This window comes from Arvicanthis niloticus, chromosome X (genome assembly GCF_011762505.2).
Source record: "Arvicanthis niloticus isolate mArvNil1 chromosome X, mArvNil1.pat.X, whole genome shotgun sequence".
In the NCBI taxonomy this organism is placed as follows: Eukaryota; Metazoa; Chordata; class Mammalia; order Rodentia; family Muridae; genus Arvicanthis; species Arvicanthis niloticus.
In genome coordinates this window covers 54,378,056-54,405,229 of record NC_047679.1, presented here as the reverse complement: position 1 = coordinate 54,405,229, position 27,174 = coordinate 54,378,056, and the positions used below count along the sequence as shown (strand labels likewise).

Sequence of the window (27,174 nt, the reverse complement as noted above, 5' to 3'; positions counted from 1 at the left end):
CACTTCCAGAGAGGCTGCACCTACACACCTTTCCTAACAAATCCCCATCCTGGCCTTTTCTTTCAACGCCTTCTGCCTTAATGTAAAATTCTATTTCTTCCTTGTTTTTGTCTAGATCCCAGGATCTTTCAGACTAGGGCCGTTCTTGGGCCCTTGTCTTTCTATCCCCAAGAGGAAGGCCTCTCAAAAAGTGCTCTCCAAGCAGCAGCTCCTGCTTCCAGGGTGGAGCAGGGATAGCAACAAAGAACTCTACTAAAGAGTCAGAAATAGTCAACATGTTTTGGCTGGAAAGTCTGTATGATGACCCAAGGAATCAGCATTGAGCCTGGGGGTAGGAAATGTGGTACATCTAGAGGGACAGGGCCAGAGCTGCTGGCTGGGGGAGCCAGTGGAAGGGGAGGGACATGCTCAGAAGAAAATGAAGTCGCCTGGGGAAGAGTGGGGACAGGGCTTGGCCAAGTTTCTAGGGTCTTGGAATTATTTTTAATTTCTTCTTTTTTATTGGATATTATATTTTCAGATTTTATCCCCTTACCCCATTCCCCCCACCACCCAGGAACCCCTTATCCCATCCCCCTCCTCCTGCTTCTATGAGGGTGTGTGCCCACCTACCCCCACACTCCCACCTCCCCACCCTCACATACCCCCCCCCACTTGGTGTCCAGCCTTCATGGGACCAAGGATCTCCTCTCCCACCTATGCCTGACAAGGCCATCCTCCCCTACATACACACCTGGAGCCATGTGTCTCTCTCTATGTGCTCCCAGGCTGGTGGTTTAGACCCTGGGGAGCTCTGGTTGGTTAGTATTGTTGCTCTCCTCATGGGGCCACAAACCCTTTCAGCTCCTTCAGTCTTCTCTCTAACTCTTCCATTGGGAACCCCTTGATCAGTTCAATGGTTAGCTGTGAGCATCTGCCTCTAAATATGTCAGACTCTGGCAGACCTCTATGGACACAGATATATCAGGCTCCTATCAGCATGCACTTCCTGACATCCACATCAGCGTCTATCTTTGGTGACTGCACATGGGATGGATACCCAGGTGGAATGGTCTCCAGATGACCCCTCCTTCAGTTTCTGTTCCACACTTTGTCTCCATATTTGCTCCCTTGAGTATTTTGTTACTCCTTCTAAGACCTAGGCATCCACATTTGGTCTTCCTTCTTCATGAGCTCTGTGTGGCCTGTGCGTTGAGTCTTGGCTATTTCAAGCTTTGGGGGAAGTAAATGCTGGCCTCTATCAGCTCTCAGTTGCTGCTAAAGGATAGCCGCAGTTGAGCACGTGTTGTCACTTGTATGTGGCACAGGGCAGGTGGCCAGGTGGCCGAGTGAAAAGAAGGGGAAATGAGGTGAGCAAGATCAAGTGGTTGAAGGAGAATGGAAAGAAAGCAAATGGGCAAGATCCCAGTGCAAGATGCAAGGTCAGAAAGTAAAGCATGACTGCAGCCAGGGGTCTTGTCCATCCTGTCCTCAGGGTTCAGACAGACTGCCACTCATTCATCTGCTTTTCTCTCTAGGGCCACACTTGAGGGCATGTGCAAAAGAGCAGACAGCTCTCTGAGAAAAGGCACAAAACAGGGACAGGATGAGGTCTTGAGCACAGCAAAGGAACAGGCTGCTGGGGTGCCTGAGAGCACAGCTACTAGAACCATAGGCTATGTTTGGCTCGCCTCTTTGTCACATATTAACCATACAATCACACTGTGCCTCAGTTTCCTTACCTGAAAAACGGAGAATAAGACATCTCCTTCACAGATGTTTTTGGCAACTGATGAAGGAACACACATGTGTGAATGGTGACAGATGACAATGCACAAAAGAAAAAGTCAAGTTCCTCTTCCTGTGGGAAGAGGGAGTGGCCCTCTAGGGGAAAACCCACTAGAGGGAGTCATTGTGCCCAGTGGTGATGGCTCTGCATATAGAACATCCTTGGGGTGTCATTATTGAAGTTCTAGCTTCTGACAGAGCACGGGTGTCCACCTCTGGGAAGGAATCCAGAAGTGCAGGAGCTAGTTTTGCTTTCTCTTGGAAGTAATGGAAGCAGAAGCTTTTGAGGAAATTGGGATTTGAGCTTCTCAAGTCATTCATAATGACAATACTATGTCCTAGAGTTGCCAAGGAAATTACTGAATAGATAAAAAAAATATTTGTGGAATTGAAGCCATGAAAGCCCAGTTGGAAACCAAGCCAACAGACAAAACCTGAGGAGTGGCAAGACTAAGCAGAGACAGGCCGTCCATGTGGAGAAAGAGGCCTCTAAGCCGGGACTCTGCTCAGTACAGGCTACCCTGAAAAAGTGAACGCTGGGAAACACTGCTCATCTTATTGCTCCCTTGGCTTAGACAGTGCTTAAAACCAGGCAGGCACTGTCCTAGCACTAAAGACTGGTGGCCTTTAGTAATGCCAGTTATGCTTGAGCCTAAGGTCCCTTCTCAGGCAGTCTCAGTCCTCAGCCCCGCATTCTTCTGTGTCATTAGCTTCACTCCTGGCCCCTCAATATCTGCACTTGCTTCTGGTAAAGAGTGTGCTTTCCTTTGCTAACGTCTGAAAGCACTTTCTTTTTTTTTTTTTTTTTTTTGAAAGCACTTTCAAAGTATGATAAAGTTGATAATTTGTGTTTGTTTGAATAAGTATTTTATTTAGTCATAGGCATCAAACTGTGAATATTTTTGAGTTCTTCCTGTTAGAAATGGAGAAATTTAGTCAGGCTTGGCTTCAGTCAGCAGCAGACTTGAGAGGACCCCACTTGACTCTTCACAGAGCGGAGGCTCTGCTGACAGTCTAGCCCCACACACCAGGGGGCCTGTCTGACTGGTGTTTTCAAGTTATTCACTTGTTTTCTTGTGCTGGGGCTTAATTTCCTCCAGCTGTACACTTCCTGAAGCCAGTCTCAGCATAGTGCACTTACAAGCCAAGTGAATTTCCTCAGCCCCACAGAGCTCTTTAGGGGTTCCCTTTTATTGGGCTACTTTATAACACATAAGAGAATATAGCGAGGCAAGCTCTGTGCATACCATGAAACCCCACAAATGAGAGAGGGCAAGCATCCTTCCTGGGGCTCAGCCTACACACATTAGGGGTGGCTCCACCATTCAGGTTTCACTCGTGTGCCTTAATTATGGCAGCACCACTTGAGGTTTCTTCCCACGAGCTGCCTGCATGACATCAGCCATACTCAGAAATACCTGCTTCAAGCCCTTCTCCCAGCTCTTGAGGGCCACAAGGATGACTGGCACCCTCTCCAGGCCGGGCCCATCCTACCTCCATTGTAGGAAGATGAGCTGGCAGGCAGGCAGGCAGGCTTCTCTCCTGCCATCCTTCCCCTCACTGTGATGGCTGCCCCTGCTTCTCTACATGCATCTTTGTTATGGCGGCATTTTCCACCACACAGAAGTTTTGAGAAAAGTGTCAGCAATTTGCCACCAAGGATATGGCCCCTACCCAGCTGAGAGTGTTAAAGGCAGCTTCTAGGCCAGGATAGAAGCCTCAGTATACACTTTTAGCTTAGTTTTAGCAAAGGATCCAGCACCACCCAGGGCCACACCCTTCTCAAGGACTGCCTTGTCAGTCGCCCCTCCCCCAGCACTAGAAAATATTGCTTTGAGTTCTTCCTGCTGTTGGCCCCCAACCACCCTACTCGACTATGTCAAGAAGGTCTCTGAGCCGTTGTTCATTGCAACTATCATTTATTAAAAAATATATGTCTCCTTGGAAGGAACACTGGTAAACCAACTATTATCATGCTTACTTTGAATCTTTGCTTTTCTTCCCTGGGAGGGAGGGCTGAGCACTGCGCACACTTGCCAGTTACCATCAGAGAATCAACACTCCCCGCTCACCCCCCCTCATGAGAGTCACAATCATGTGTCGCTTTATCCCTCTTTGCCTTCGATCCAGTGTACTGCCCAAGAGAAAGCTGCTGCCTTTTCTTTCTTCTACCTATGGGCCCCATGAGTCACAGTTAGCCTCATTATGCTGGTAGGATACCTGTGAACAGAGTTCCTGAATGTGGCTGGTAGTGCTGGAAAAGTGTCCTCAACACTGCGTCACCTGCAGTGGTCCTAACCCAGTTGAGGGCCAAGCAATTCTAGGTTCTCCCCTGCGTCATCCCTCCAGTGTGGAGGTGAGGGAGGCACGTTGGCTTCAAAGGAGCATAGTGGGGTGGGGTAGGGCCTGGACCACACCTGCTGCCTGCTGCACTGGCTGTGGGAGGAAAACTACCTGGACCAGTCACTGCTATCAGACTCTGGGAAAAAAGCAACAAGATTTCACAGCTCACCAGTAAGCGAGTCTTAGCTCTACAGCTCAAATTTACAGCATTAAAGTCTACTTTCTTCTTGAAGAAACAGTAAGCTACCAGCTGTTGGTGAGGGGCTGGGGTAGGGCAAATGGAGCAGCTGCAAAATAAAAGAACCCAAATCCAACTCACTACATGGCTGGCCAAGCCTGGTGCTCTTCCACTGTCCCAGCACAGAGCCGGAAGGCAAGCACCTCCCTACGCCTGTCAGTGGCCCCATGAAGGAACCCCTAGCTAAGTCCAGCATGGTAACTCAGACCCCAGCTTGTACTCTCTGCCCTCACCAGCCCCTGCTTTCCCTCTGTTGACTGGATGGCCAGGCCTGAGTTACTACCGTAGCCCAGGCCTGACTCCTTCAGAAGCTCACAAGCCTTTAGAACACTGGCAAATAGGATTGTACGCATTCACTTAAATAGTAAAAGTAAAATCTGGAATAATGAAAAGGCTGACACAGTAGCACAACATGGTTTTGGTTTAACAGCAGCTTAAAAATGAACAAAAAGGAAACCTCTCATGCAGACACATCAGGCGGCATAAAACAATAGGCAATTTCATCCGGAGCATCATTAGCCATTCGTTCTCTCTTTCTGCACAGGAATGACTGCCCTGCAGGGGCAGCAACTGCTTTCAGTCAAGTCTCCCGTCTTAAGCTCCCAGCCAAAGCCCCTTCTCTTATGCTGTAGGTTGGCCCCACCTGGAGCAAACCTTAACTCTGAAGAGAATGACCGAATTCCAGTGCTTTGGTATAGCACTTACTACCGTTGTCAACCCCTTCCCAACCAGGTGGAACATAAGATGTCATCTGATTGGAATATGAAAATTAAAGCATTTCTCTAATAACATAGTACCATTGATGGACGTCTCCATAGATTTTCTAGTTCCAATGTATGTGAATATATATATATATATATTATAGAAGAGTATATAATATATATATATATATAATAATTTCTATATATTTTATATAAATTACATATATATATCTATATATAAATAAGATACTTTCTGTAGCCATTACGTTGACCGTTCAGAGCTGCAAGCCAGCAGTCCAGGGTGGAAATGCCCAGGAGCACCTCAGCACGTGGGCTGTTTCGCTCACTTCACAAGCTGTGCAGTTGTCCAGAGTCTGTCTTTCCATCAGTCCTCCTCTCTTCTCTTCGCTTCTGCTGGGTGTTTATGAGAACAACAACTCTGATGGATTTGCACCTGTCTAGCGCGTGGGAAAGGTCCATGCAGGAATGGGCACGGTCACATGATGAGTGAGATGGCATCATCCCAAAAAATAAACCAAAACAAAACAACATTTTTTAAAAAAAAGAACAGGACTAGAAAACTCAATTTTTGACATCTAAAAAGGGGGACAAGAACAGTAGTCATTTGTTCTCCCCATGGGGACAGGAATGAAGAGGAAGGAGGGAAGAGGGACTTGATTTCTTCTGTTCACAAGAGAATGGTTGGAGGGGATTCTTCAGAGTTTTTCAGGGGATGGGACCCAAATGTAGTGCCCAGACTGGTCCTCAATGATTTGTTTGATTTTGTTATATATCTCTTCCAGTGAGTCACCCTGTACAATGGCTAAAGTGAAGAGAGAACAAAAAAATATTACCACTGTGGTCCATAATAGTGTCCCCAAGCCCCGGCCATCCTGCCCCTAGTAACAACCCTCCTATGATGTCCCCAGGGTATGGATGCGCACAGAAGCATGGGGTCTGGCTTCTTGAGTTATCTGCCCAGGGTCCAGAGCAGAAGTATATGGCTGGCTAGCTGCCTGGAGCCCAGGGCTGGACATCAACTGCCAGAGACAGTGAGGCAGTGAGACTAGCCATGCACAGGCAGTGTGCTGATTGGAAAGATGTTTATTGAGTACCCACTGCGTGCCAGACACGGAAGCTCCCATTGCTTTTGCCATGGGCTGGCAGCCTATAATTCTAAAGCAGTTTCACTCAAAGATTTGGAAAATCCCAGTTACCCAGGGGAAGAGCAGAAAGCAACAACTTCTGGCAAGAGGCAGAGCTCCTAGGGGCAATCACATCTGCTATGTCAGAGGTCAGCCCAGCAAACAAGGACATACATATGGATGGTAAAATATTCCAAAGACCCATGCTATGTGAGTAATTTCCGAATCCTTTAGTTGGCTAACCAATGTTATGAGTGTAAATTTACTCATTAGCGGCCTGCTCACATGCACCTAGTGCTGTACTTTAAAGGGAATCTTCCCCCTTTCAGAACTGACCTTCATAAAGTGCACACATGCAGACTGACCTACACACCACACTAAGAAACCACCAACAAACATTTATCAACACCAAATCATGTGAGGCAAAAACTTTCTGGAGGAAGAGCAGGGAGGGAGGGGACAAAGGAATCTGTAATCTCACAGAACATGCAAATAGATGAAACAAGGGAACCAGCAAAAGCCATGCCTGGGAGTGGCTTGTGCTAGAACCTGGTGGCTCACTGGAAACCTAAGTGCGGGGGGGGGGGGGGGGGGGGGGGGGGTGGTAAAGGGGAGGAAGAAAGGTCTGCGCTCAGTGACTGTGAAGCTCCCTGGGCATTTAGCTCTGTCTAAGTCTCCCTGAACTAGCGTCTGGCCTTCCCAGAGGACTCCGGATTCTTACCTGTAAAGTATTCTCCAAATTCTTGCTCCAGTTTCATGGCTTTGTCATAGATCTTATTTGCTTGTTCATATGTCTGCCTTCGGTTCATTTCCCTGCCAAAGACACAGTAGCAAGACATTTCCAAGGGAGATCCTATGTCTTAATTAGTGCAACAAAATGTTCTAGGTTTCTTGAAAATCTGCTAAACAGCCACCTTAAAGTAGACCATGGCTAACTCCCTCTTCCAAACCTCCAAGTCGAAAAGCCCAACTGGGAAACATGCCTAGGCCCCCAAACAGGAGGAGCAGCAGGTACTCAAAGTTGGTCTCAGCCTTTCTCTGGGTGCTGCCCCTGCCCAGCAAACCTATTTTATTCCCTCTCCGGGGTCATTTGAATCCCGTGGACACTCACATAAGTGCTTCAATGGACTTGGGCTTGATGAAAATGGCAATAGGGTAAAGTTGTGCTTGCTGCAGTCTCTTTATAGCGTTGCCGGAGACATCTAAGATGCAGTGCTTCCCCTGAAACAGTAGACCTGCGTCAGCTCATATAGTTCCTGGCTATAGGTCCCCAAAAAATCCAGTAGCAATCCAAACATCAGCCTGAAAAGAACCCACACACATCCTAGAGGCCCCCAAAAGTCCCCAGAAGTTTCTTGTTTCTGAGATGGTTCTTTAGGATTATTAAAGACATCAGGTTAAGGCTCAGAGGTCAAGAGCCCTGGAAGCTCTTCCAAAGGACTGGGGTTCAATACCCAGCACCCACATGGCAGTGAACAACTGTCTGAACTCAAATTCCAGGGGATACAACACCCACACACCATCATACATACAGGAAAAATACCACAGCACATGAAATAAAAATAATTTTTTAAAAGTACCACCTTACAGATTAGTGAAGCTCTCTGCTATGTCTGTAAGGGCCTTCCCTCAAGGGTAGCCAGATCACCTTCTCTTTGCTTACCCTCTCTGCAACTGCCCGCACAGACTGGATGCTGGTCCCATAGAGATTATCATTGAACTGGCCCGCCTCAATGAACTTGTTGTCCTGAATATCCTTCTCCATCTGTTCCCGGGAAACCACAAAGTGGTAATCCTGTCCATCTACCTCGTTATCACGCCGAGGCCGGGTGGTATCTGGAGGAAGGAAAAAGATGGAAGGAAATGTTGTGTGCTCCGAAGGCAATGATCTGAGCTATTAAAAGCCACCTTCGTCCTTTCTTACAGGAAGGACACAAGGCTACTCCAATATTTTTCAGATGAATAAAAAAGAAAAACACTTGGAAAGATTTTGTCCAGCCTATTTCCTCTTCCAAACTCCAGATATTCTACACAGGGTCCTTGAGGGTAAGTTTTTGTGGACCAAAAAGGTGGGGCTTCCTGAGATGTGGCCTGGTAGAGATACAACACTTGGCATTTAAGAAGCCTAAAAAAGGATTCCTCAAACCACTTTGTATACAATGACCTGGGTTTAATTCCCAGCACCACAAGGAAACAAAAAAACCAAAACAATGATGGGCCTCTCCATTTGTAAAATTAACCCTGACCATCAGCACCCAACTTTAACTCCATAGCATCAGGCAAGCAGCCAAGTTGGACTTTAACCCTACCAATACCATTACTCTGGGGGCATCCATTACTTCCTACTGCCTTCCAGGAGGTCCCAAATGGCCCTGATCCTAGACAGTTTCAAAAAAGTAGCACTTCCCAGAGTACCAAATCTCACTCATCTGGGTCTGCCTAGGCTCTTACGTGGCACACAGGATCCAAACTTATGCGGGAACTCAGAGATGAGGTCATCATTGACTCGGTCCTTCATTGGGCCCAAGATGATCACAGGCCTGGCATAGTGAACTGGGGAGGAAGAGCATAAGACAATGAACAGAGGTCCCACAGGAAGACCTGCCCTGCCTCCGAGGACAGAGGCTCTGTGGCCACCACTCAGACAAGGCTATTCTCTGGCTTTTAATTAAAGATTTCAAAGAGCCTTTAAATTTGACAATCTAAAGTCTCAGGCAAGTCTAAAATCAGAAGCACCTCCATTTCCAACAGATTCAGGAGCAATTTCCACACAGACCCTAGCTACTAAGCAAGATTCTCGCAAAGCAGATGCCCAGAGGAGATGCCTGTGTAGTAACAACTGCCTCTGTTGGAACAGGCCTTCTGTTTCCTCTGGAATCCACCTGCCCTTTGGAAGGCATCCTAGCAGTGGGCAAAAGTATCACAATAGGTGTGCAGCATGGCATCCACCCAGCGATGCTAGGGAGGAGCCAAGGGCTGGATGTGCCAGGCCTCCCCCCCAACCCCCCAAGCTACCCTCTTTACTAAGCCCCATGACCGGGAGACTGGCACAAAGGCAAGACTCTCAGAAGGGGGCTTACTTTCTTGTCGTGTCACTGGCTCATATGACAAAATAGCATCCTCTTGTCCTTCTGCAAAAAGGGAAACACGTTAGCACTTTATGATCTGATGACTGTGTACAGCATTCATCACGCCCCACGCCCGCCACAAAACAGTCTCACTTTCTGTTGGCAAGAAGGCTAAGGAGCCATTCACCAGCCTTAGGCTGGGCTGTTTTCATTCAGTGAAATATTGCCCAATTATGGGGCTAGGTCCAGAAGTTAAGTCTCCACCAAACCACCCCAAGCTCTAGGGAATTACTTCTTATAGGTAATAGTTAGTTATAGTCAGTAGTCCCCTTGTTCTGAGAAGAATCACACAGAAGCTCCAATTGGTTGAAACACACTTGCAAAGTCACTCTACCTGCATCCAGACACTTTGCCCAACCTCCAAAGCTGCAGCCTAATGACACTCCTTTAAAGGTCTATTTATTTACCAACCTCATACCGCTAAGAAGTATCTAGGAAAGTGGTACACATCTGAGCTAAGGTCCCAGTATCCTTTAAGAGCAATACTGAACCTGCTTTCTGCTCATAGTGGACCCTCATGTGACCTGGCAATGATGATGTCTTCCTAAGAAAGTCACCAAGACACTTGGTGCTGGGTGCCTACAGTTCCCAAATGAGCTGACAGCAGTTCGAGGGAAGGCAGCGAGAGCTGCACGGAGCCACAGGACACTTGCTACAGGGCTCCTGAGCCTGAGACTCCTGGGTGGAATCTTAAAGTCACTGCAGCTCCTCAAAGGCCAGTATTCTCAGAGCTTGTGAGATTTGAACTATGGCTTCAATGTTGTAGTCATAGGAGCTCCCAAGGCATTTGGGGCAATTCCTTTCCTGACTATGTAACCCAGCCGGAAGGTAAGGTGGTCCTAGGAGCCCAGAAAGGCAGACAGAAGGCAGAAGCCATTATAATTTTGGTCTCTGAGCAAATCTGTATAACTGGTAGTCTCAGCAGCCTACATGCCCATGGTAATCAGTGCAGTTTCTCCTCCCCAGTACCCCAGGGATGGTTTAAGCCAGGTCCTAGCTAGAGCTGTAGGGCTTATTCTCTCTATTCTACAAATTCTAGCCCACAAGGTGAATGAGCTGGCCGCAGCATCTCCAGGGGCTCACAGTATACATGGCTAAAAAGAGCAGCAGCCTCTGAGTAGCGATGGTAGTGCTGGACACCGGAATGATGATGGCAGGGAGACATGGGGGAGCTACAGGACACAGGGGCATGACACACACTTACTGGAACTGCTTTCGCTGTCACTGGTGTTGGATGTCACTCCCTCTGCAAGCCAACAAAAAAGAGACTCCAATTCAGAACACACCACTGAGAGGTCGCATGCAGCACAAACTCAAATGCGCCAGGAGGGAGACAGCGAGCTGCCAACCAAGTCAGGCCACAGGAGGCCTGCCACATCCAGGCCACCAACTGGGAAGCACAGCTCCAATCCTGATGTTCTGGCCACCTCCTCCATGTCCCCAGAGCCCACTCAATTTGCCAAGTCCCTCCATAGGCACTAGAAGGCTTATTTCCTTTCATAGCATTTTCTTCATTTGAATCAAGCCAGCCGATTTGGATGGTTTCCAAATCCTGTCTCAGAACTCATCTCCTAAGGCTAATGGGCAGGAAGAAAATGGATAGGGACGGTCAAAGAGAAAAGCCTAGGCATGCTGCTGCTCACACATTTTCTCCCAAGACAGAGCCACCAAAGGTACAGAATTGTGTGACACTTTCCAACTTACAGGCTCATCACTGAATGGATGTAACAGTCACCAGGAACACTACTCTGAACTATGGTGCGACCCACAGACCTTCCTTCTACCAATGCTGAGGAGAACTTGGCTTCAGCAGTGAAGGAGATGCACCTTGATCCACCACAAGATACGTGTCAAATACACGGAAACAACAAGCCAGTAAGACTATGGAAGAGAGGTTACCCCTCCCATCACAGACAGTTGGGACCTGCCCATCTTGGAGTGTGGGTGGAGAAAGCTCAAGCAAAGAGCTGCATTCACAGGAGACACAGACATGGCAGTCCTCTCAAAGGAACAACAGGCAAATGGAAATGAGACACAGACACACCAAACTATGGAGAGATGCTGCTCGTTTCAGCCAGGACCATAATATGCTGTGTGCACCTCCCCAAGGACTTGCTGGGTTGTCTGTCACATGTGGCTAGCCCCTGAGTTCCTCCTAAGGACAGGCTTATGTCTTCCACTTTTATCCTTTATTGAGGGACAATACATGTGGACAGAGCCCACCTGGAAGGCTGAACTCTGGATTTGCAGTGAGCAAAGGAAATGGAGATGTCGGTCAGAGCTTTTCTGGGATAAGAATCACCCAGCCATGAGCTAGCCCCACCAGGCCAGCTGGGCTTCTTAGAGATGTTCTATGGGTAGCTGTCCTGGTGGTACCACCCGAACTCCCGAGAGCGCTCAGATGTGGAGTTTGTTCACCCTGTCCACAGTTAGAAGAACTAGTAAGGCTGTGGTTCCCAAGCTCAACTCTTTGGCATAGGGTTACTTGGGAGAAAACTTCAACCAGCAGGCCCCACTATCTCCAGGAAGCTCCACATCAGCTGAGCACTCACCCTGACCATGCAGTTAGACCTAACTCTTGTCTATGGGGTCGCTAAGCTCGTACCCTATCACCCAGAGGTGTAGAAAGAACGCAGACAGGAACACTAGAGATTTGTTAGAATACCAAGGACCATTTGGAGCCACAGATTTCCTCCTGCCATTGGAAAGGGTCTCACAAACACTCCCCTCCCTCACCCTTCCCTTTTACCCATGTCCCCTACATCCCCACCCCCCACCCCATGAGCTCCATTCATGCCACAAATACAGTTAATGGTGTGTAAGTTTGACTTACTCAGGTTCTTTGCTCCATAATAATCGTCACTTAACCCAGGGAAGTCCTGATTTCACAGACAACAGGGACAGAAAGGGAAGGGGAGGGAGGGGAGAAATGGAGAAAACCAGGGAAAAGAGAAAAAAAACAGAGAAAAACAACGAAGGGAAGGAAGAATACAGAGGCAGTTGAGCATTAGTGATAGGAGTATCCAGTGAAGACTTAGAACTACAGTGAAGTGAAGACATCTGCTGAAGAAAGAACAGCCCATGTCAGGTACGATATCTGGCATTATGCTATTCAGCTTGGGCGCAGAAGGCCTTGGAGTAGACAGGCTTTCTAAGGTAGTCTACAGCCCACATACCCATAGCACACGGCAGGCAACACTCCAAGGCTTAAAAGCACCTTCTTTGACCAAATGTGTAATTGTAGAGGCCAGGTCTCTGCTTTGTCCCTGCAACACATCTCCCATTGGTGTATGAAAGAGACATGTCTATATGCCAACTATGCAGAAAGAAATATCATTACCCTGGGAGCTTTCCCCTACCTTAGTCTGTCCAAGCCCTTCATAAAAACCTTCTCTGTGGTATGGTGGACAGAACTTCCCTAAGTTTTCTTTCTGGAGAACAGGTACCAGAAAGTTGCAACCCTATTGGCCAATGGGCACCCCTAACTGCCTAGGTCATTGAACAGTGACGTGTTCTAGGCTGGGCTCCCTGGGGAGGTTCAGGGCTAAGCTAGTAAACTGTGGCAGCATTATCTCAGATCTTTGTCTTAGGCTCCCACTGCTCACAAGTCCAACCAACCTCCTGTATCCCCTGTCACTGAGCAAGCCTTGGACAGTAAGCCCTAGTCTTCATCTTTATGAAGATACCTCATTCTATGGGTGGTCACAATCCATACATAGCACAATCATAAACCAGGTAAGCCTACTAGGGGCCATTTTCTACCCAACTAGTCAGTCTCCTGTCAGACCCCATAGCTCTGGATGACAAGATTACTCTATGAAAGATGGAAGTGATTGATAAATGAGACATTTACAATTTACAATTTCACAATGACATGAATGAGAACCTACTAGACAAACCTAACCTGGTATTCAAGAATACTGTCAGAGCAACTTGCTTCTGAGGCCTGTGGTAGAGTAAGGGGATTTAGTAGGATTGAATTGGTTCTTAATGCAGCCCAGTGTTGTAGCCTGTCCTACCAACTCAGCTTTGTGTTTCTCAATAAATCTTTATTTAGATAATGCTGAGCAACACTGTGTCCACATCAACTCACATAAGCAGCAAGGTTTTCTTGTGGTAACTGGCTCTGGGGGTGCCCTGACAAAATAGGAAGCCTGCTGTGAATCATGTGTGTGTCCTGTGTGCTTATACACACATGAGCATTTCAGAAGCAGCCCCAACCTTAGGGATCTGAGGAGGGACAGGCTCTTCCTTTAACATTTATGAATGAAATTAAGGGAAAGAAAACACAAGAGGCGAGAGCCAGGAGAGCAACACTTAGTCCCTTGAACTTGTTCTCTTGAAAAACCATTTTCTAACCCTGACACTAGCTGAAAACCATCCCTTATCACAACAGCACAGCTCTGTCTCACACTTCCAACATAGGTGCCTGGGATAGCCTCGGAGCCTCCAACACTTCGATCTAGTGAGGAGCTGGACAAATAAGCCCCAACACCTCCCTGTGCAGGCCAGGTTCTATCATGACTACAAATAAGTGGGTATATGCACACAAGTGCTTGGGAGGCCACCATCTTCTTCTAAGGGGAGGGGCAACTAAAGACAAGAAGACAGGGCTGCAAATGGTCTGCTTGCTCTCTGGACTCTGCTGCTACTTACGTTCCTGTATGCTGTTCTCCTGGGCCATGTTTTCTTTGCTCTTGTAAAATGGGAACTTTCGAGAGAGGCGAAAACTCTTTTTACGTTTCGTTTTGATCGACTGTGAAAGAACATGAAGATGGAGGGGGAGGGGAGAACAGAAGGAGAAAAAAAACAACAATGGATTTTAAAGCATGCAAGAAAAACTAAAATGGAGACAATGATGAGCTAAATAAAAGATCATCTTTCACAAATGGAGTCTATGAGATTAAATGAAAGTTGATGGTAAGAGGAAAATGGAGAAATGTTAGATGCTCTACTGAGTCCAGCATCACTCACTGGCCTTCCTACAGAATAAAGGTCACTGTTGCCTCCTAGACATAGCCCTAAGCTGTCACTGACACAATCATCATGCCTCTCTTCCCTCTATTGCTCCTCAAGTTCCTTGGCCTTTGCTGCAAAGTTCATAAAAGGAAATGTGTGGTGGGCAAGTCCCCTTGCCCCGTGCTGTCTTGAGGCAGGCAGATGTTCTGGGGCTGACCTTCTTGGCAAGATGGTATGGTAACAACAGGTTCTGCTCAGGGTCTCCACAGCTCTGACAGGGTCTGCTGCCAGAAGACAACCAGGAGTGGTTTCATCTACCCCACCAAGTCAGCCAGTTCCACCCCTTCCAGAGCCAGTCACCCAACAGCACACCCACACACTAACTCTGAGCTTTCAGGTCAATTTCCTAGCAGGACAGAGCCAGCCCTTGAATAACAGACATCATTTCATGCTTCCCAGTTCTCCTGTATTTCAACCTAAACTCCAAGCCTCTCACCCTTCTTTCCACTCTGGCTGACTGCCTTGGGAGGGCAGGGGGCCCCCACTTACCCGATTAGACTCAATCATCCCTGTCCTGGCATGGAACTTCACAGTTTTCAATCGAGCTCGCTCTTTCTTTTCAACCCTGTTTGGGAGTCAAGAAGTCTAGTTACTGCCAGCACAAGGTCCCAGCAACGGGCTATGGCAGGTACAACCACCACACTGGCTCATTTAGTGAATACCATGTCCCAAGTACTGACTATTCCAAAAGGCCTAACAAGGCATACACAGGGCTCTCAAGTAACTCACAGTATGACAGGCAAGCAAAGACAAACACAAGGACTGCTGTGCTGGAGCACTACTGATTCCTAGCACTCAGGAGTAAGACTGCTGCAAGTTTAAGGCTAGTCTAGGCTACAAAAGAAGTTCCAGTCTAGTCTCTGCTACAGAATGAGACATTGTCTCATAAAACAAAGCAACCAGAGCATGGATGGGAAGGGAAAGAGGGAGGGAAGGTGAAAGAGGGAGGAGGAAGGAGGAAGAAAGAGAGAGGAGAGAGGGAGGGGAGAAGAAAAGAGACAGAAACTGAAAACAAGAAGCCAGGAAAAGCTGGGATTAAAAACCTTGACAGCTCACCTCTTTTTACTAGGGATCACACCAATCTGTTCACTCTCTCCATGTGGAGTCACCAGCCTTGCTTGCCACCACTCATCATCAGAGGCATTAATGACATGCAGAATGTCACCATAAGAGAAACTGAGTCCCTGGCTTGGTAGGCAGCTGTCACGAGTCCGATCATAATCAAACAGGGCCCTGAAACAGACATAAAAAGTAAAGAGAAATCATCCTACTCCAGAATTCTGGGAGATATGGCAACCAGATAGGATAGCAAAAGAGAGCCAACCTAATAGCACAGCACACAAGAAGAGACTGTGTGAGATGGCACCTCGTTTTGGGCCCCAATTTGTGTGTGTGTGTGTGTGTGCGTGTGCGTGTGTGTGTGTGTGTGTGCGCGTGTGTGTGTTGGGGAACTCTTCCACAAATCCCATCTCCTCTGAGCTTCTAGACACATAGTAGCAGCCAAAAGTAGGACCTGCTTCACTGCTAAGGCTCCACCCTAAAATGCAGTGAGAAAAGAGAGAGGAGGAGATTTGGAAGCAAATGTAAAGCAATGCTCCAAAGTTCAGGTCCCAGTGAAGCTAGTCTACCATGTCCAACCGAGCTTCCTGCTCAGGGAACAAGTACACCTAAATAAATAGAATGCTCTCATCCCATGGTAACTAAGTGTGTGGAGACAGCACAAATAGGAAACTTCCGTAACATGTTACTTATGCACATGTGTGATATACATCACATGTGATATGTATGCTGATCCCCATAGAGGCCAGAAGAGGGAGTAGGAACTCCTACAGCTGCAGAAACAGGTGGTTGTGAGATGCCTACCTTGGATGCTGAAAACCAAACTCAGCTCCTCTGGAAGAGCAGCTAATGTTCTTCACTGCTGGGCTACCTCTACAAACACACACACACACACACACACACACACACACACACACACACACACACCCTCCCTCCTCCTCCTGTTTTGACACGGTCTGACTATGTAGCTCTGGCTGTCCTGGAACTCACTATGTAGAACAGGCTAGGCACAGACTCACAGGAATCAACTTCCTCTTCCTCTCCAGTGCTGGGATTAAAGGCATATACCACCATGCCTGGTTCTCTCATTCGTCTTTAACAGTGCACACAGGCCAGGGGACTGTCCAGCACCAGTACTAAGACTTTATTTTCATTCCAGTTGTCTCACTTAGCAGGAAGCTACAAGTCCAAAATACCATATCTCCATGTGTACAAACCCAGATGAAAGACAGGGTATAGAAACAGAATCCTCTTGAGAATGGTGTCAAGACAACTCGAAGATGAAACTATCCAAGCTCTAATAAAAAGCCCTTTAATCCACAATGCATGCACTCCTAGCAATAAGGGCAGAGGCAGAGACCAGCAGATAAGGCATTTGATCTACAAGATCTTTTCCAAGCTCTATGTGACAGGAACAATGCATTTGAAATGAATTGAGTTCTATGCAGCCTAATGCAAGACAGGCATCTGTCAGCTGTTCTACAAAGACCAACAAGCTTGAGCAACGTAATTCTAACTGATGAGCAATACGCAATGGCATTAGGAGTTCCAAAACTGAAGTAGAAGAACAGAATTTGTATTAAGCACACATTAGTTTGGAAGTTTGGAGAGGGAAATAGAAAGATGCCAAAATTAATCAGGAATTGGGTGTAGTGACACAGGCTGGTACTTAAAGCACCAAAGAGGCTAAGGCAGAAGGATCATGAGCATGGCATACATAGTATGATGGTTTGAATGAGAATGGCCCCTGTAGGCTTAAATATTTTAATGCTTAGTCCACTTGAAACAGCTGTTTGGGAAGGATTAGGAGGTGTGGCCTTGTGGGAGGAGGTGTGTCACTGGGGATGGGCTTTGAGTTTGCCATTCTCAGTTAGCTCTCTGCTTGCTGCTTGATGATCAGATGTGAGCTTTTGGCTGCTGCTCCAGCACCATGCCTCCCTCCCTGCTGCCAGGCTCCCCCACCACAATGGCATGGGCTAAGCCCTGAAAGAGTAAGCAAATCCCTAATTAAATGCTTTCTTTTATTAGCTGCCTTGGTAATGGTGTTTTGTCACAGTAATAAAAAAGTAAGAAAGACAACTCATAAGATCCTATCTCAAAAACTGAAAACAAAACTAAAGCCAAACAAAAGAACTGAGGTAGATTACAGTATAGGTAGGTAGGTAGGTAGGTAGGTAGATAGATAGATAGATAGATAGATAGATAGATAGATAAGATAGATAGAGAGATAGATAGATGAGAGAGTTGCCTGGGTAGAAACATAAGGTGTGTTTTAGAACCCAAAGAACTGGGCTTGACCTTTGGTGACAACAATAGCAAGCAGGGGACATAGGGGAGAGTTAATATAAATGAGTTCTCTAGATGCCAAGAATCCAATAATTCATCATTTTAAAACATCTGAAAGTTTGACTAAAATCTATATACATCTACTTCTGAGATAAGCTCAGGCGCTGCACAACACTCAGCACACAGAGATCCAAGCCAGCAAGGAAGCCACATTAGGACTGGACTGTTCACTTGGTTTTGTAACCACAGCATGTGTTCCCTTTACAATTTCCAAAAATGTAAGTCGATTAACGGAGAATTTGAGAAACAGCTCCACTAAGTACAGGCTTGAGCCTTTTACTTCAGGAGAGGCTCTAAGTTCCCTGGCAAACAAAGTCAAAAGGTTATATAACTCCAAATTCCCATTAAAAGTAGCACCTGTTCCATTTGGCTTTTGTTTGACAGCTTTATGAATGATTGGACAAGGCTATATCAAAGAAAGGGATGGACAGTGCTTGTAAGCTATGACTGTTAAGGACATACAAATACGATATTTCAGTTTTAAATTCTGAATTAATATGTGCAGTAATGAACCCAAATGATGAATTGAGAATTCCCCTTTCTATCAAGCAGGGCTGCCAATAGGAAAAGAACTAAGCAGAACACTGGGGCCTCCAAGTTCACTCTACCCACTTTGCTGTCTAAAAGAAGAAATTTCTTAGATATTCTTGAAGCTTCTTTCTAGCTCTAGCACTTAGTGAGCCAGGGTCTTCAACAATTCCTTTGTCCTGATTTTGATCTGTTTTCAAAACCCACAATATGGTTTTTTCTCCAAATCTACTCCTCCTTTCCTGCAGAAATTCTAATATGCTAATAACTAGAAGATATCCTCCAAATGAAGGCCAGACCTAGAAATATACAGGACATCATTTTCAGCACTGTATGGTAGGCAACCATCAAACCAGGGCCCTTAGATGTCGAAATCATTCATATTCCAGTTCCAGGGGACCTGACCCTATCTTCTGACCTCCACAGGTACCAGGCAAAACACTCACACAATTTTTAAAAATCTTAACAGTGCACCTCTAACATGGTTGCGGAAGAGAGGGGTCATTTTCTTCACTGAAAGTTTCTCAAGCTCCATTAAAGAACTCCATTAGTATTCATGCAAGCAGCCATAATTAACCCCAGTGGTCACACACAAAAGGACCAAGAAAGAGAAATGGGGGTGAAAATGTTCAAAATTCATGCTTCCCTCCACACACCCATGAAATTGTCAAAATATTAAAAGAAAAACTTGTGGCCTTCTATCAGGACAGTTGGCTAAGCAGCCTAGACTCCTAATGAAGGGACAGGCTCAGCCTTTTATTCTAAGCACTCCTTCCCCCAAGCCTCTCCACCTTTAGCCTAAAGGAATTAAGGGTAGATACTAGTTCTTTTAAAGCCAACTAAATCACTGTCCCAGAATTGAAGTTTACCATATGCAAGGCCCAAATGACACAGAACCACTTCAATCTCTGTCTGATTCAAAGAGACAACAGGAAGGAAACAAGAAAGCTAACCTTTGTCCTCACACACCTTAAAGAACATAATAAAAAGATCTGCAGTGTGTGTATGTGTGTACATGTAAGCTTACCCAAGGACAGGTGTGTTGGAAGACTAAGAGTCCAAGAAACCCCTTTTTCTTCTAAATCATAATAGAATTTTTAACTTATTACTCAATTATTATTATTGTTGTTGTTGTTGGTCATGAATGTAACAGCACATTGTGGAAACAACTTTGTGGAGTTGGTTATCTGCTTTAACCTGCAGGTGGGATCTGGCCAATCAAAGTCAGGTTATCAGGATTCCAGACTCCATGAGATGCACCTTTACTCACTGAGCCATCTTGTTGGCCCAATAAAAAAAATTGTATGAAGTCAAGGTTAAATTAAGGACCAGTGAGGTTACTGAGAAACACTGTCATGCAAGGCCAAAGTTTCCAGAAATAGTCCCTCTCACAAGTCCGAAGCCACAGTGCTCTGTGTAAGCAGAAGAAAGCAGCTAGCTTCCCAGCTTCTCAGCCATGGCTGTGTATTTAAGAAGCCCCACGGTGAGAAAGATCCTGGGTACCCCTACAACTTATCTCTCATCAAGGTCAAACCAGAAAAAGATTGAATTGTCTAAAGAAACTACACAATAAGGCCTGGGAAAATACAGAAATAGCACAAAGAACCCTCCACTGCTGTTCCATCAGCACAAAGTGGGATAGACTCAGGAGTGTCCAGGTTCACATCCCAGACCAGTCATCAGCATTCCAGCATTGAAGACCACACCACTGCATGCTCCTCTAAGGAGACAATGTTTCCAAAAGTCTTGGGAGCGATACTGTTTTATACTGATGTGACTTTTTAAATATCTTCAAAGAGATCTTACATGTGCCCATCCACAGGGGTCATGCATATGGTTCTGGTAGACTCTGCTAAATCTTCATTTCAGCTGTCCCCTCTCTAATAGGAGGGAAAGAAGGGTATAGTCAGCTCTAAGCAAACAGATTACCTAGCAAAAGTCTTTGTAGTTCAGGTCATAAATTGTGAGGGTTGCATATAAAAGATCCAAAGAAGTCATAAGCACCCCGCACAGCCATTGTGGCACCTTAAACTTAACAAGCAGGAACACAATGGAAATGCAACTCCCTGGAGGGAACTGGTTAGGCAGGTTTCCCAACAGAGCAAACAAGAGCAGTTTAGCACTAATAGCCTAGAAGGCAAAGGGTTGCTTCCACAGAACTCAGGCTTGTGCTGACCTCCTGACCTACAGGTCACCTGTCTTGCCTGGGTTGTGTTGTTCCCCTCAGCCCCCTATACATACCTTCCATGGTCCAGCCCAAGTTTCTCCTGCTTTTTGATACTGCACACCCCAGATTTCCTTTGTAATCCATTCCAGACATTTAGTAGCAGCCTTCCTTTATAATTTCTATTATTGCAATTTAATTCTTGCATGATTATTTTTGAGTTTTCATAGCAGATCACCAAGTAAGCTCTTCTCAGTGCTTGTGGAGGTGGATGAGTGCAGGTTATCCCACAGAACACCCTCAAGTTATTATTCCTCAGTATTCCGCTGTGTTTCCCTTCCATTGAAGCTGGGGTCTGGGTAATCACTAAAGTGTTAAAGGGAGCATATAATTTGAAGACTGGACAACCTATCTATTGCCTGGTTGGCATAATATGAGCACAGAAAACTATAAATTAGCAGTTACACATCAGCTCTTGACCTTAGTAGAAAATTAAAGTTTCCAGCACCTTCCAAGAACAACCGAAAACTCTAACGCCAAATTTTCAGGGGACACTGAGTGTGGATCATAAAGGTAGCCCCAAATGTGGCTACTAGAGTCAGGTACCTTGGTGCACTTTCAAAAAAGGAGCAGGTCAGCGACTTTATCTCTAGTCTATTTAAAAGTGCCAGGCCCTAAAGGGCAACCATGAATTTTAAGAGACATTCAAAGACCAACAACCCATAATAAGAGACCATGCAGGGCTTAGAGCTCCTGAGATGCTGAGGAAAAGGGAATGATTACTGGCACTACTGCTTGAAGCAGGCAGTTGCAGCAGCCTGGTAGCACCAATGACTTCTGTACATTTACTGGTGCTTTTAACACAGCCTGGGTGTGCAGTTGAGTTCAGCAGTAGGGTGTTTGCTAGTACATGTGACGCTCTAGATGTGACCCCTAACCCTGCAAAAATAAATAATATTGTCACTACCTCCAATTCTGTCAGGCAGAGAAGCCTGTCAATATTTTCTTTTTACCATCTTCATCCCCTACTGGAGCTTAATGAATAAATCAAGCTGAGCTTCAAAGAACACCACCCTGGGCAAAGTGTTCTGCTGTTGACAGAATAAGCACTCTCCAGGCTTTTGTGATGATCAAGTCAATATACTAACATTGTTTCACTGAAACAAAACTACAGATGCCTCAACAGGATTTCCATTTTAGAGTGGGAAGAAGACTGGGAGATGGCCAGCCTGGAGGCCAAAATTCCTAAACTGCCAGAATGTTGTCCTGAGATTGCAAAGAATGCTGTCAGATGAGTCTGCACAGACTTTCAAAACCTACTTCTACAATTGCACAATTGAGCCTCTTGGGCAACCTTTTAGAGTCCTAGGTCATTCATTCATTCATTCATTCAGTTATAAAATTAAAGTCAGGTCTGGAATTCGAACCTACTCAGAAGCATTGCCTCGCCTTCACACACAAATGGTCTAAATCAAACATCTAGCCAACGAACTGTGAGCCAGTGGCATGAGAGGTGATTTCTGTGGTCCAGTCCAGCAAACACACCACAGTAACAGAGCAAAAGCCTTAGGCTGGGCACATACAAAGGCTCTGTTCACACTCACCCAATAAGAGATGGTTCTTGTGTAGTAAAGAGAGGAAAGGGCTTTCTTGTTCCTGGTGGTTTTAAAGCCAATTGCCAGTGTCCAAACACTGTTAGCTTTCCTCTTGAAAATTCCCCAAACCCCTATGCTCAGAACAGCTGCAGCACCCTAGGGTTTCACCTGCTACAGTCGTGAGACTGAGACACTGAGACGGGGTTACCTCCTTCAAAATAGCTTTGCAAACCCATGCAAACAAGAGGGAGATAGATCCTTGGGAGGGAAGGGGAGAGGAGGGGAGGAGGAGAGGGGGGAGAGGAGAGGGAGGGGAGGGGAGAGGAGGGGAGAAGAAGAAAGGGAAGAGGAGAGGGAGGGGAGGGGGGAGAGGAGGGGAGAAGAGAGGAAGGGGAGGGGAGAGGGAGGGGAGAGGAGAGGAGAGGGAGGGGAGGGGTGAGGAGGGGAGAAGAGAGGGAGGGGAGGGGGAGGGGAGAGGAGAGGAGAGGGAGGTGAGGGGAGAGGGGGGAGAGGAGAGGGAGGGGAGGGGAGAGGAGGGGAGAAGAAGAAAGGGAAGAGGAGAGGGAGGGGAGGGGAGAGGGGGGAGAGGAGGGGAGAAGAGAGGAAGGGGAGGGGAGAGGAGAGGAAAGGGAGGGGAGGGGAGGGGAGAGGAGGGGAGAAGAGAGGGAGGGGAGGGGAGAGGAGAGGGAGGGAAGAAGAGAGGGAGGGGAGGGGAGGAGATGGGAGGGGAGGGGAGGGGAGAAAATAGCAAAACTGAAACCTATACTGACTGCAGCAGCCACATCACCCTCTGGGTAAAAGTCAGCTGCAGGAGGACAGGCACCAGACCACTACTTCCCTGAATCTATCCCAGCAAGCAGGCTCAAGTTATTAGTTCTGCACTACTGCCTTCCACAGAACAGGAAACATAATGTTTAGTTGCTCCACTGATGTAAAAATAAGTGTCAATCACGGTATAAAGTGGCCATTCTTGAGCATTCTGACTGTTAAAAACACATTTTGTACCAGACCCGCTGGCATAGGCCTGTAATCCCAGCTACTTGAGATGCTGGGGTGGGAGGAGCTCAGGATTGAAGTCAGCCTGGGTCACACAGTGAGATTCTGTCTCAAAAGAAAAAAGAAAGAAAGAAGAGGGCTGAGGATCTAGCCTAATGGTAGCATGTCTGAGGCCCTAGGCTCAATCAATCCCAAGTGCTGGGGGGCAGAGGGGGAACTATCAACTGACCAAACAGTAGCAACAATGCAATAACCAAAAAAGAAAAAAAATCACTATACACAGTGACCTGAAGCACTAGAAGAGGTAGCTAGAGATTTTTTTTTTTTTTTTTACCAGCACTCCAGCTAATCCCATCAGTCAGGGAGTAGGGGACACTGAATGAATTACACTTCATTAAAGGTCAATGCAACTCAGTTCACATTCCAGTTTGGGAGTTTCCTGGCTGTCTCATTCCAGCCTCAGTTTTCTCATATGCAAAAATGGGATCATGATGTACCATTATTTAAAGGATTTTAAAAACCATTTAAAGAGAATAATAAAGGCCATGATGCATGGTGACCTTGGGTTCCCTTTAAGCTGAAGATGCCAGCAGTCTACTAAAAGCTTCAGAGCACAACAGGCCCAGAATAGTGCTTTAGCTCTACCTCTACAACACCCAGAGCAAAAAAGTCACCCAGGCTCTTGTTTGACCCCTTCAGTGACCAAAAACTCAAGTATCTTCTCAAGAGGCAGGCAGTCCATTCCATTTCAGACTTTTTATTATGAGCACTTTCATCCTTACATTGAATGAAATATGCCTTGGGTGACAGAACAAATCTAATCCCTTTCCCACATGACAAGGTAAGGAAATTAACTTAAGGAACGCTAAAAGGAGGGAAGGAGACCAGTTTGAAGATGCCCCTTGTCAGAGGCATGAGGTGAGCAGCTTTATTTTCTGCACATGTCAATCAGGTTGTTGATATGCAGGTTTGAGGCTGTCATTTGTACAACAGTATGATGTAAAGCTCTGAAAAGCAATGGTATTGCCAACCCAGGCCCGAAGCTAAGGAGGTGTTTAGGACAGTTAGCAAGGCACACAGAGCCTTTAAAGCAGCAAGCAAATGCCTTAGAAACACAGGTGATGAGGAGGTCAGACTGGTGTGGAGGAACCAGTGAACCAATCATCAAATATGGTGGCCACTAGGTCACTGCTGATCTCTGCCAAAGGCTCCTCTAGCTTCTTGGGCTGCTCAGGAATCATGTCACCAGGCTGAAAAGTTGTTGCTCACAACATGTGAAGCCACAGAAGAAGTGACTGGAAGAAGTGGTGGCGGGGAGTACATGACTCCAAAATTACCCAGCCTGAATGTTAGGAGGCTAAGCTTCTGCAAATATTTCACATTTCTAGGCGGCAACACTGCCGACTGCCCAAGACAGTGTTTGCTGGACACTAAAAACAGTGAAGAATCTCGTTCATGGGGGTGGGGACACAGCTCAGTCAGACAAGTACTTGCTGGGCAAACATGAGGACCTGAGTTCAATCCCTAGTGCCTGCACAAAAACGCTAGGCATGATGGATGGTACAGGCCTGCTTGCAATCCCAGTAATGGGGAAACAGAGGCAATGAGAAATCCTGGGCTTACAGGCAGTCTGCCTAGGTGTCACCACCCCCATACATGCATATGCATGCATATACACACACAGGTATGAAGGCATAGAGTTGTTGAGTACAATACTCACAAAAAAGAAGCCCATTTTCCCCTACTGATGCCTGTATTTGCCCAGTTTCACTAAAGGACTTGTTTTTCTACAGTCAGAGTAGTCTTTTAGGGAACTAGTGTTTCCTGCCACAGAATTCAGAGAAAGAGAGGAGGTAATAGTTTAGGGAACTATTGGTATCAATGGATTTTTTTTTCTTTTTAAGAATGTAAGAAACAAGCTGAAACTAGCTGTGAAGGTCTGTAATCCCTACTACTCAAAAAGCTGAGAAAAGAGGATCATAAGCTCAAAGACTATATTGGGCTACAGAGAGCAGGGCAGGGGGTTAACCCAGGAAAGGGCTCCCACTCCCAGCTATCGCCATAAAACATCATTTCCCCTGATTGCCTCTAGTGATCACAAACAGTTCCTATTCTAAACCATATCTACTTTCGTCAGAGGACAAAGTTATCTAGCCAAGGTTAGGAGCGGATTATATAAAACTGATTGACTAGAAAGAGAGTCATGGTCTTTCCCTTCCTTCTCAGAATCCAGGTGAGTGGACACCTTGCCTGAGCCACATCAAGAGCCAGCCCGGTTCCTCTACCCAGGCAGGGACAGCACTAGCAGAGGCTAGGCGGAGAGGAGAGATCTAAAAATAAAGCTCTCTGAAGGAACTGTCTTGCCTAAAGAGAGCTTCCCACGCACACTGAAGTGCCACATCTGCGGGGGCTGGAAGCATGGAACGGAACAATCCTGACCAAATCACATAAATATTACCCACTTTTGGGGGTGACAGTACATGATGGTTCCCCCACATCAGAGACCCACTGCCCATGTTGTAGATCCTAAGCAAGAACTTTAGTGACCACCAACCGGCCTTTCTTCTCCAGAAAGGAGACTGGAAAGATGGCTGGGCCTTGCCAAGCCTCTCTCCCCTTCTGTGCTGCCAGCAGGAAGTGAATGCAGCAAACATTCTCCACCCACAAAGAGTAGAGTGCAGGGTTCACTTTAGAAAAGAACTCAAAAGAGTCTAGTGGGCCTTAGATGCACAGAGTGCTCCCTAGGCTGTTTCCCTGTGCAGCGGGGTCACTGACAACTAACTGTGGAAAAAGAAAAGCGAGCACGTGAGAGCTGCAATTAGCATTGACATCAGTTAGCTACCGTCATTTCACACCCCAAGGACACAGTAATTGTCACGTTACCAGGCAACTGGCCTCTCCTTCCCGCCTCCAGCAAGTATCAGAGGCCACCATAAAATGTTCAAGCAGTGAAATAAGCCAGGGAAGACTACTGGCTCTGGGGAGTGATCCCACCACCTTTCTGTAAGGCAGCTGACCTTAGAGTACTGGTGATCAGACTGTTGGTGCTCAAGAGCATGGCAGGAAGAAGGAAACTACCCCTAATTCTAAGACCAGTGTTCCCTTATCAGTCTGCTAACTGGAGCTTTCATACTTTGACCCTTTAAGGGTCAAAAGCTCAGTCTTTGACAACAATGCCATTACATACCTTTCAACAATAAGCTGTCCCTGCCTTTCCCTTCTTAGGGTTCATACGCCATCTTGTCCTATGCATCACATGCCTCAGGTGGAGAGACGGGGACAGGAACATATATAGCAAAACATCCAGAATGCAGCAAACTGCCAGCTCATGGGTTTCTTAAGAGGCCCTGTACCAGGACACTGTGATAACTGATGTGCTTAAACACAAATCCTCATATCTATCATGCATATGTGGAAGGAGATACTTTTCCCCTCAAAGCACAGATTGCAAGTAACATACTTTAAATTTTCAAGTGTTATTAGAATGCCAACTAGCAACAATCACCTAATAGTCTTACAATTAGAGCAAACTGAACAGTTCCCAGACTGACTCATTTGTGAGTGAAAAGGAAGAAAGCAGTTCACAAAAGGGAGGAGATACTGACCATAAAATCCACTCTGTGAGCACAAGGTACAGTACAAAGTGTTGGTTTAGTGCAGGGAGTACACAATCCCCACCCTACCAGTTAGACAAGAATGGTTCGGCTGGTGCTCAGAGGGCGGCTTACCTGACATACAAGGACCGCTTCTCACTGGTTCGGAGAGACCCAGACCCAGAACTCATGCTGCTGTTCATCATTTGTTCTCGCAAGTCATGTATCTTGGATTCAAAGCGACTGTACTCTGTCAGGGAGACAAGGGGAAAAGAATGAACCCAAGGAGCTCCCTGGGCCAGCACACCCTCGGCCAAAAAGTCAGGAGGACACTTGGCTTCAAAGCAGCCGGGAGGTGGATTCTTTGCTTTGATAAGCAGAGTCCCTCCCCCAAGTTGAGAAAGACAGACCAACCCTCCCCACCAAGAAGGGGGAAAAGCACCTAGAAACAAAAAAGAGTTGCATTTGGGCACGTCAATTGGAAACAGCTTATCTGCTTCAACATCTCATTGATCCTTAAAAACTAACAACTGCAAAGAGGTCCCAGGGCAG

General features: G+C 46.5%; 1 protein-coding gene across 9 annotated transcripts in view; it reads right to left on the bottom strand.

The window, feature by feature from the left end:
• Window positions 1–3,666: 3,666 nt before the first annotated feature.
• Window positions 3,667–27,174, bottom strand: part of Dlg3 (discs large MAGUK scaffold protein 3) — a 52,216-nt gene continuing 28,708 nt past the window's right edge. For 5 of the 9 annotated variants that reach the window (XM_076918654.1, XM_034484908.2, XM_034484913.2 and 2 more), the window contains 11 exons: window positions 26,758–26,872; window positions 15,398–15,574; window positions 14,831–14,906; window positions 13,979–14,078; window positions 10,527–10,568; window positions 9,275–9,325; window positions 8,646–8,747; window positions 7,858–8,030; window positions 7,306–7,415; window positions 6,916–7,007; window positions 3,667–5,872 (listed from right to left, as the gene is read on the bottom strand). In XM_076918654.1, coding sequence (XP_076774769.1) covers window positions 5,766–5,872; window positions 6,916–7,007; window positions 7,306–7,415; window positions 7,858–8,030; window positions 8,646–8,747; window positions 9,275–9,325; window positions 10,527–10,568; window positions 13,979–14,078; window positions 14,831–14,906; window positions 15,398–15,574; window positions 26,758–26,872 — 1,145 coding nt within the window. In that variant the 3' untranslated portion in view covers window positions 3,667–5,765. Of the gene's footprint in view, window positions 5,873–6,915; window positions 7,008–7,305; window positions 7,416–7,857; window positions 8,031–8,645; window positions 8,748–9,274; window positions 9,326–10,526; window positions 10,569–12,155; window positions 12,202–13,978; window positions 14,079–14,830; window positions 14,907–15,397; window positions 15,575–26,757; window positions 26,873–27,174 lie in introns of all 9 variants that reach the window. The other 4 variants (XM_034484909.2, XM_076918655.1, XM_034484910.2 and 1 more) reach the window with 2 other exon arrangements.